Below are 10,621 nucleotides of genomic sequence, written 5' to 3'. Positions count from 1 at the left end.
CTGAGCCCTTATTTGTGTCCCCACTCCCCCAAGCATTTCAGAGGGTAGCAACACAAGAACAGGCCTTTTTTTTGTCCCCCTGTTTGTGGAATGCTCTTCCCAGGAATGTTTGCCTGGTGTCTTCATTGCACAGTTGGTTGCCAGGTGAAAACATTCCTCTTCAACGAGGACTCTGGCTGCTAAAGAATCTATGGCCTTTTAAATGTGTCAGGGGTATTTATTATTATGTTTTGTGTTTTTATGTTGTAAACCATTCTGTGATCTTAGGATGGTGGTATATATATTTAGTGAACAATAATGCTTATAGGACAGAGGTAAAAGTTTCTCTATGTTCACAGGGTTTGTTTTTTAAAAAGATATTATTCTCCAGCCTCTTGAATAAATGCCTGTTTATGAAGCATCCAGTACTTTCTACATTACTTTGACCACAGGTAGGTTGTCACTGGGCACAAAGGTCTACCAAGAAAATCACAACAAATATGCCTTCAAGAAGTAGCTCAAAACACAGCGATCAAATTTTTATGAGTCAGAAAAAGGGTTCTGGAGCAGGCTTTGTACACTGATTTTGCTCAAGCAGCAAACTGAGTGAAAAATAAAATCAGTATCTGTTTACACTCATATCCACTGCTGTGACAAACACTACACTTTAATTCTACAGAGAAATACTAAAACTGATTGATGGTAAATCTTCCATAACAATTTCACATAATCATCCAGCCACATCTACACAGCTGCCATCCAGCTGTTTCATCAACTGACCGATAACTTAGCAAAGAGAATGGTTCAAAACATTCTAGAATATGAACCTTCAAATACAAATGTAACCGATTCTATCAATAGGAAGACCAATGGACCTTGACCAGTTTTTGTTTTTTAAAGAGCCTGTAATTTCTTTTTTACTGCTAACCATCTAAACAGTAAATGAGTACATGCAATTACAAAGAAAAGAAACAGCAAATGGGATCTGTAAATCATGGTCTCTCACATCTCACTTCAATAATGTATTTTCTTCTTTACATTCTTAAATATGGTAATATGTTCCCTCTCTCTTTCGTTCTCTCTCTTTCAATATGTATTTAAAAATCTGTTATTTCGGCTGTTACGAGCGGAATGTATATGAAAGTATAATTTTTAAACAGCATTCATTTATGTCTATTAATTAAGTGTATATGTAATGTAATAGCCCTTAGTTATGCAATTCAGAAAAACCTTCAGCATTTAGGTCATGACATATTAGTGACATAAATGAGCTTAGGTCATGCACTCCCCTCACCTTCCACGCAGTTTGGGGGAACGGTTTGGAAGTTTTGGCTTCTGCTTAACTGTTTTGCTGATAAACTGTTTGAGCTGATAAACCAAGATAAATATTAACATGACCTAAAACCTTGTTTCAGATAAGAGTAACCAGTTTATCAATGCACATGAAGTAACAAATCATGTTTAAGCAAAAACAGAAACAAACGCTTCCAACTTCCTACTTCTGTACACTTCGGAGAAAATGTGAGCTTGAAGATCTCTGAGCTTAACTATGGCTTAGTGTAACAGCCAGATGCAGCCTTATCCAAAGGCAATGTTAGCAAGGAAAACATTTTCATGAGTCAACAGTCCTAGTTTTTCTCACATCTTGAAGAAGTGAAGTTTCAACCAAGGCAGATTTTTCAATACTGCAAGAACAACTACAAAACATGTATTTAGCGTTCTAAGGGGGAAATGGCACTGTAACTGATAATATTTATTACTGTTAAAAAGCAACTGACTCACAAATATATTTCAGTTGTAAGCCTCAAGTGGTAATTTTACTTACATAAATGTGGCTTATTCTCAAATCACTGTACTTATGACTGGGGAGTAAACAACCACTGTCTGGCATTCTCAATAAAAAGAAATTAAGAGTGAGGAAAATAAAAGGAATCCAAAAGTCACCACCAGAAAAACCAAAAGAAAACTACAAGGTATGAAGAGTAAACAAAATAATGTCTTAAAGTTCATTTAATAGTCATTCATTTATTTTACTGTTTCCAGTGTACATAGGATGCAACAAAGGATACAGACCTCCAGTTAAAGCAGGAAAGAGGTCTGTTAGTTTAAAACAATTGCTGAAGCAAAGTAAATATGATTTACATTACCAGTCTGCAGGCAGGCATTTGTCTAGGCATTTAAGATTAGAAGCATCTAGTCTCCGAGAGACGCCTGATAGATATGAAATAATTACTGGCCATGAGAGTGATTTTATTTTGCTCTTTGTTCCTTTTGAAAATTCTGTGCTTGATCTTTTCAACTCTTCATTCAAAGAGGAAATACTTGTGGTATCAGAATCAAAGGATTCACCCAATAAATTCTGGCAACAATCCTTTAACAGTAATTCTTGAAAAATCCAACTAACAAGTTAAAGGCAACTCCCTCATACGAATCTTCATTGGCAAAATCACCATCACCAGGAAATGATGCCAAATAAAATACCATTGGGCAACTCAGAATTTGAATAGCACCACAAAACAACATAAGCAACCAAACCAGCCTAATGCTATTATCTGCCCATTTTCACTCCTAGAGTTTAGATTAAAAAGGTAAAAGTAAAGGTAAAGGATCCCTGGACAGTTAGGTCTAGTCGTGAATGACTCTGGGGTTGCGGCGCTCATCTCGCTTTATAGGCCGAGGGAGCCGGCGTTTGTCTGCAGACAGTTTTTCTGGGTCATGTGGCCAGCATGACTAAACCGCTTCTGGTGAAACCAGAGCAGCACACAGAAACACTGTTTACCTTCCCGCTGGAGCGGTACCTATTTATCTACTTGCACTTTTTGGCGTGCTTTTGAACTACTAGGTGGGCAGGAGCTGGGACAGAGCAACGGGAGCTCACTCCGTCGCGGGGATTCGAACTGCCGACCTTCTGATCAGCAAGCCCAAGAGGCTCAGTGGTTTAGACCATGGCACCATCCGCATCTGAGTTTAGATTAAGAAAACACAATTTTGTATAAACCTGCTCTGTTATTATATTTTTGTCAATGTTAACTAATCTGTTATGTTAAATATGCATTTTATGAAACAACATTTCCTATTGTATGCACTAAATCTACTGCCAATCAATTTCATTGGTTGACCAAAAGTTTTAGTGCTATGAAAACTAAATCCGTCTCACCATGGGCATGCCCCATGGCTTACTGTACAAGTCTGATCCCGTCCTTTTTTTGTGCTTGGGAAATAAAACATGATTTGTTGCCAAAGTATGTTGTTAACATACTAATCATGGTTTATTGGAAACTAAACAAACCATGATCTTTGGATTAACATAACATGAAGCCAGGAATTGTGGTTTGCTTCGTCAAAGCATGAACCAAGAGCAGCAAAACAAACTTGCTCATACACACCAAGTCCCAGTTCAAGTAAGCCATAAACCACCATGGCTTAAGTCACATTCAAATGTGGTCCCTGGCTATTTTATAAACTTCAAAACATTTTCCCCATGTCATCTTTTTTTTAAAGGACACATAGACAGGCTTCGTTACATGGTTGTTGTTTTTTCGGTGATTCAATTATATGTTTACCAAGTTACTTGTATCTATACCAGACTTTCCCAACTAATGCCTTCTGCGTATTTCGTACTACAACTCTCATCAGCCCCGAACAGCATACAGATGTTTGTTGAGACTAATGAGAGATGTAATTCAAACATCTGTAGGATACCAATGAAGGTAGCACTGCACTTTGGGGCTACCTTCAGAAAATACTTTAAAAAAGGTGAGAAAAGCCTTTTCTTTGCAGAGACTATTATTCTTCCTCTTCAACCTTATTATTCTGTATGTTTGATAATTGCAGCTCACAGCTCAGGGAAGAACCAAAGCTCAGTGATGGAGTACTTGCCTTGTGTACAGAAGGTCCCAGATTCAATCCAGGTAGTGCTGGAAATAACCCCTATCTGAAATTCTGGAGAGCTGCTGCTGGTCAGAGCAGATCATACTGAGCTAGATGGATCAATGTTCTGACTTCATATAAGGCAACTTCCTAGGTTCCTATGTAATGCTTTTCACTCATTTACCTGGAAGAGACTTTAGGCTAATGAGCTTGTAATTTCTTGTCTTCACTGACCCCTTGCACGTTTTAGAAATTGTTGTAATATTAACACATGACTGACTGAACTTTAAGCTGGTCCTAACAACTAGTTTAGAATGTGAATTTTTTTTCTAGAAGATATTTAAAGGCACAATAATACAGTAAGCAGCAGAGCAGATAATGAGGGACCTTTGGGGAATAGCAGCAGTCATGTTTATGAACAGAGACAGTACAAAAACAAGGTATTTTTTAAACCAATTTAAAATTAGTTAGGAACTTCTATCATACACGAAACACACGTCTAAACAGGTTTTGAACTCTATGAAGACAAGGGTTTCAGCTAATATTCATGCCTGACAGCAGGTATTTCTGCGAAGAGGTGAACACAGTCTAACCCAGAGGTTAGCAATCTTTTTCAGCCGTGGGCAAGTCCACCTTCCCTCAGACCATGTGGTGGGCAGGACAATATTTTGAAAAAAACACACGAACGAATTCCTATGCCCCACAAATAACCCAGAGATGCATTTTAAATAAAAGCACACATTCTACTCATGTAAAAACACGCTGATTTCCAGACCATCCGTGGGCCGGATTGAGAAGGCGATTGGCTGCATCCAGCCCACGGACCTTAGGTTGCCTACCCCTGGTCTAACCTATGCTGGTACACTTTGAAAATGGAAATCTTCTGTGACCCAAAAAATTAAGATGTTTTGCTCACAGGTATATATTTGTATCAAACCCACATAGTGGGCTACTGAAGTCTAAAACTGTGTGGATAATTGAACCAGCACATCAAGATGTTGTGGCTAAGATTTTATGGACCTGGAAATTTCAGGAAGAAGAAGAATTTATTTATACCCAGCTCATCTGGCTGTGTTTCCCCATTCACTCTGGGTGGCTCCCAATCGAATGAGAACAGCTCTTGCCCCTGGATCTCATTTCTTTGTTAGAAAGTGTATCTCAACTAGATTGTTTGCAGTTTTGAGGTGCCCAATAGTTTCAGCAAATAAATTGGACTGACTGTACCTAACTGGATCTAAAAAATATTTTGTAGTAATATCCTAACTATACTGTCAAAAGAAATCAGAACTGGGATGGCCACTGTCATACTTAGGTACATTAACACAGAAGGATTACTTAGAATTTGTTCATTCCAAAAACAAGACTTGTACTATGTGGACCTTAATACCTACTGAACTATTACAAGTCACATTTGCAAACCCATCTGCACATGAAGAACACCTGCAGGATTGATAATATGATGGGACCACATCATGCATATTCCAATAAATAGACTTTCTGAGTCTCAGTTTGGTGTGTTTAGTAAGATGTCCCGCCAAGATCAATGAGACTTTGTTCCAAGCAATCATATACAAAGAGTGGGATTCTTACAGTCTTCATCCCTCAAAAGTAAATTACCTGTATTGAATGCAAGTTACCTTCAAGAGAGTACTGCTCACACTAGGGTGGTCCAACATGTGGCCCTTGAGCCTTTTTTGGCGGCCCTTCCTACGACCCCCTCCCTGTTAATGACCACCAGCAGTAGCAGCAGCAGCAACTAAGTGTGGCACTCCATTGTCATCAGAAAGTTTTGCCTCCTACATTCCCAGCTGCAGGCACACCAGGTGGTTGGACGGAACTGCTCGGGAAGACAAGAACCTGTGGTTGCACTGCTGGCTCCCTTGATCCTCCCCTGCCCCAACCCTCCTCCTCTATTAATGCACTACAATGCTAATAATTATTGGCACATTGATCAAAGCTTAAATAGCACTCAGGTGAGGGTTGCTCTGCTTGCACCTGAGCTTGTCTGCAGCCCCATCATAGACAACTGATTCTCATTACAGAGAATGGGCAAATAATCAGCTGTGGCATTCTAAGGGGCACTTCACGTATCACATGATATGTGTGTGGTTTTATTGCTGTGTTGTAGAGTGGGGGAGGCGGTGCAAGAAGGGGGTGCCAAGAGGAAAAATACTTATATAAGAGGAGTGATAGGAAAACAGCCAAATTCACATTCAGCTTCCCTATTTTAGTTTGCTGCTTCCTGTGTCCTCCTGGATGGGTTTTGATCCTGGCTGCACATAGCGCAATGAAGGTGCACTTATTTTCCAGGCTAGTTGGCCACCCCCTCCCCACCTCCTTTCTTTCCTACCAAAAAGTTGGTAATAGCACAATCCTATGCATGTCTACATGCTCAACTGGACTAAATCATCCTAGAATTGTAAATGTCCCTGCAAAGAGGAAACTCTGTTCTCATTTTGCTGCTTAAAAAAATACAAATAAATCCAGATTCCTTCATTGCACTAAAAAAAAAAGTGATGCAACAATTATTGTATTTTCTGGTCCTCTCCATTCCTTTGGCCAATTTAAAACTACACTCCAGGATTTTTTGGGAAAGGTTGGGGAGAGGAAACAAGAGTTCCACCCTCCCACAATATTACATTTAAGTTCAGGGATTTATTCTTCAAGCTTTTCAAGCTTCTTCACAGGCTGCATTTATTTCCTGGCTTCACAAGAGCTTTGAATTGTTTTTTATTAGAAGCCTTCTAAAATGATTTTATTTTTATACCCTGCCTGCTTATGCTGACAGAAATTCAATGTCTTCATTGTTAAAGAAAGAGACAACTGTTTGTGTATTAAATTTTATTAAATAAATGTATTATTTTTATTTAATTGTGTATTCATTTATATATCCATTTGAATATACTGTGTATATTAAATATAATTAACTATATTGCAAGCACTTTAATTTACAATTTGGAAATTAAATTCAGTGTGTGGCCGCATGTTCTGCATTGAAGTACTCTTGTGTCCCACTAAGTCTGAGAGGTTGGACCACACTAGCTCAGGCTATAGGCTGCAATCCTAAGTAAATCTGGAATTAAATTTAATTGATGTCAGTATGATTTAGATATGAATAAACATACTTGGGACTGGGCTATAAATTGTGGTCTGGGATACTGCAAAGCTGCTTGATTTCATTGCAATTCAATTCAATTCATTTAAGGAATTTATATTCTGTTTAGTTGTTAGCATTTGTAAGTTGATAACTGAAGTACAGTGGTACCTCGGTTTACATACGCTTCAGGTTACAGACTCCGCTAACCCAGAAATAGTACCTCAGGTTAAGAACTTTGCTTCAGGATAAGAACAGAAATCGTGCTCTGGCAGCACGGTGGCAGCAGGAGGCCCCATTAGCTAAAGTGGTCTTCAGGTTAAGAACAGTTTCAGGTTAAGAATGGACCTCCAGAACGAATTAAGTACGAATTAAGAGGTACCACTGTATCTGCTTTCTGAATAATGACAACTCTCGATCCACAAAGTCTTCAAATCCCACTGCAGCTAGACTACAAAAGGCAACTTTTATAGTATGATCATACTAAGCACGTTTATTCAGAAGCAAGCCTGACTTCAATGGAACCCACTCTCTAGAGAGAAGGATTAGGGTTGCTGTCCAACCCCATTACACCTTCAGCAAGCGGTCCGATTTTATTAGCAGAAACCCCACACTAAGATGTACAAAACTGGAGCCAGAAAGACCATAAACCTCACTGGGGAAGGTACCAAAAGGCAGCCCCTAAGCAAGCTAAGATGGTGGGGGAAAGGCTTACACTTACAGCATCCAAGCTTCACGCTTCTCTAAAGATAGCTTTCTATTCAGAGGGTTGGAAGAATAAATTGTTGAACAAACGAACAACAATGCAACTGCAGGAAGGTCGGTCCAGTTATGGTGGGGAGTGGGGAACGTTACCAAAAGGCGAGGGAGGGCTGGTTAACGTAACAATAATGACAATAATAACGGGGGAGAGAAAGAAAGGAAAGAAAGGGCCCAAGACACCTAATACTGCACAGCTTTTGACGAACGTCTGCCTCGCGATGGAAACGGGAAAGGCGGCGACCGCAGGGGAGTGGGATGGTGGGGTGGGGGGTCCCACCGAGAGACAACCCCCCCCCCGGCGAGCGCGCCTGTCCCGTTTCCATCGCGAGGCAGGGAAAGGATCTCAAAGCGATCTGATCTCGGAGCAGAGCGAGAGAAAGAAGGACCGAGATCTAAAGGTCTGGGCCGGGGGGAGGATTAGCGCAAGAAGAGATGGGGGCGGGCGCGGCGCTGAAAGGAGCGAGGGAAGCCCGGAGTCACCTCACGGCCTAGCGCTGGGAAGGGGCGGTAGAGATCGGGGGAGGGGGATCGGGGGATCGCGCGCGGGAAAGGGGGGGGTCTCGTCCCCACAGCAGGAGCCGCCGATCTGAAGGCTTGGGGGAGTGGGATCAGGCCCTCCATTGCCCACCCTCGCCGATCTTCTACCCAGCGCACTTTGCCTGCTCCCCCTCCCACCACGTCTTTTCTCCCCTTACCACCCCCCACAACGCTGCGCCTCCTCCCCAGACCCCCACGCCCCCCCCGGACTCACAATTCGATCTTGCCCGATTTGTCCCAGTTCTTGATCCACTCGGCAGGGAGCGCCGCCGCCGTGGATGCCCCTGATGTCGATGCCACCGCTGAGGCCGCCGCTCCCGCCGCCATCTTCCTGGTGTAGTGCCGAAAGCCCGGATGCGAGAACGGCGGGCCCGAGGTCAGAGGGGACGGTGGGGGCGGCCATGACGAGCATGACGGGAAAGTGGGCGGCGATGGAGGAGGAGGACGAGGACGACGACGGGGAGGAGGAGGGAGAGGAGGCTTTTGAGGGCGGGAGAACCTGGGCTTCCTTGGCGGCATGGCGCGGACTAGGCGCAGGGGCAGCGCGGGGCTCCGCCGGGAGGAACGCAAAGGGCCGGCAGGCGCAGGGCAGTAGACCATGCCTTCCCTTCAGTACAACTGCAGACTTCTTGGGCCGAGGCCTGCTGTTTAAATAGTTCCCGTGCGCCGGGTCATGTGATGGACTTTGCGCGGGGGAGGGGGCCTTACGTGGACGGCGCCCCGCCCCGCTTTTAATTCAGTTTTGCACACCTGCACGGCTGCTCTGGGGTTAAAGTGACCCACAACAAGTTTCCGCACGCTAAGCACGAAGTCTATCTCCCCTCACCCTTTGCCCCACTCATTCCAGGCAAAGGATTGCGCTTTAACATTACATGCCCTAGCTTTATTATTATTATTATTATTATTATTATTATTATTATTATTATTATTATTATTTTATTATCCCAAGCTTTCCCACGAAGATCTGCTCTTTAAAACTGAATTGGAGCAAAGGTCAATTCAGATTTTCCACGGTTTTCTTTCCATTTGCTCTGATTTAGTGTTAAAAAGAGGGTTTTCACATGGAAAGCTTTGGAGCAAAAAACAACACAGGGCTCTGACACAGAGCTTTAAGAGCACAGGAGAAATAAGTACTGTATGGATAAGCCCCCAGCGGTAAACAGCCCGTTTTCCCCAGGGAAACAATGGGTTAAACAAGAAACCTCTCAGACTTGTGCTTAGGAAACATGGGGCAAGCAGAAGTGTTAACGACCCCTAGACCCTACTAGTCAGTCATGGCCAGTTACCAAAGATTATGGGAGTTGTAGTCACAAGAATTTCATATGTGACTAGATTCCACCCATGTTGGCTATCCCAAGGCTCAGGAAATGTGTTTTAGGCATATAGCCTTAATTTTATCTTATAACAACAGAGCCATGTGGCACCTTGACTTGACTCACTTAGTACACTTAACACCAGATACAAACAGACTATAGATGTGCAATTGTTTGCATGAAAGAGTGTAAACTAGTTGATTTGTGAAGTTGAATGGTTGCGTACACAGGTATAAAGACTGCTCACTCATAGAATGTAACATGTGAATGCCCCTTTTTCTTTATAGCATTTAACAACTTTGATGTGCCTCTGCCAGCAGGGAAAGGCTACAATATTAATTCTACTGAATTTAATTCAACTTCTGGGTATGTAGATTGCATGTAACCCACCCACCATGGCATCCCAAGGTAAAATGTGATCTAAGAATACTGTTACAGAACTGGGGGGCTCCCCTTAAACACTAAAATTACCGTATTTTTCCATGTATAAGACTAGGTTCTTCCCCTAAAAAATTATGTCCAAAATTTGGAGGCGTCTTATACATGGGGGCCATCTCCCCCCGTTTTCTTAAATAGGAGTCTTAAATGGAGGTGTCTTTTAGATGAAACAAATACGGTAATCAATGCTAGGATTTGGGATTATTTGTGATAGGAAGGGATAATATAAGGAATAAGCAAAGGAATTCCTAGGTAGCTTAATAAAGCAATAGAACTTCTTGCACCAGGTGTGACCAGTGACTGAAGATTTGGAAGGTTGCCAGTGAACTGCTCTGGGGAAGGGGAAGGGGAAGGGGCTTCTGGGAAGAAGAAAGAGGAAGAAAGTCTGAGATCCATCTTGGTGAGGGAGAAGAAACAGCTGCCTGCAATGCTTTGGGTCATGCAATAACATTTGAACCCGGTTCACGCAGACTGAGAGCGTAAATGGACAAATAAACCTTATTTCTTAAAACACTAGAGTCTCCTATTCTCCACACAGACCCTGGGGTGTTTGTGACCCCATGCGCTCTGGCCACTGCTTGGCAGAGAGAGGGAGCAGACACCTGGCTTTTGTAACAATACAAACAAA

The 10,621-nt window shown here is 42.3% G+C and overlaps 1 protein-coding gene and 1 long non-coding RNA gene across 7 annotated transcripts in view; one reads left to right on the top strand and one right to left on the bottom strand.

Moving 5' to 3' along the window:
• Positions 1-8,831, bottom strand: part of THOC2 (THO complex subunit 2) — a 57,814-nt gene extending 48,983 nt beyond the window's left edge. For 4 of the 6 annotated variants that reach the window (XR_008328413.1, XR_008328414.1, XR_008328415.1 and 1 more), the window contains exon 1: positions 8,457-8,831. Coding sequence is in view for 2 of the 6 variants with exons in the window: in XM_053373234.1 (XP_053229209.1) it covers positions 8,457-8,761 (305 nt within the window). In the remaining 4 variants the exon portion in view is untranslated. The remainder of the gene's footprint in view (positions 1-8,456) is intronic. The other 2 variants (XM_053373234.1, XM_053373235.1) reach the window with 1 other exon arrangement.
• Positions 7,961-10,506, top strand: LOC128406174 (uncharacterized). Its single transcript, XR_008328417.1, has 3 exons — positions 7,961-8,103; positions 8,484-8,618; positions 10,281-10,506. It is a non-coding gene; the product is annotated as an uncharacterized LOC128406174 (long non-coding RNA).
• Positions 10,507-10,621: the final 115 nt, after the last annotated feature.

Source organism: Podarcis raffonei, chromosome Z (assembly GCF_027172205.1).
Source record: "Podarcis raffonei isolate rPodRaf1 chromosome Z, rPodRaf1.pri, whole genome shotgun sequence".
Lineage (NCBI taxonomy): Eukaryota > Metazoa > Chordata > Lepidosauria > Squamata > Lacertidae > Podarcis > Podarcis raffonei.
Note: the sequence above shows the minus strand (reverse complement) of the source record. Positions and strands in the feature narration are given on the sequence as shown.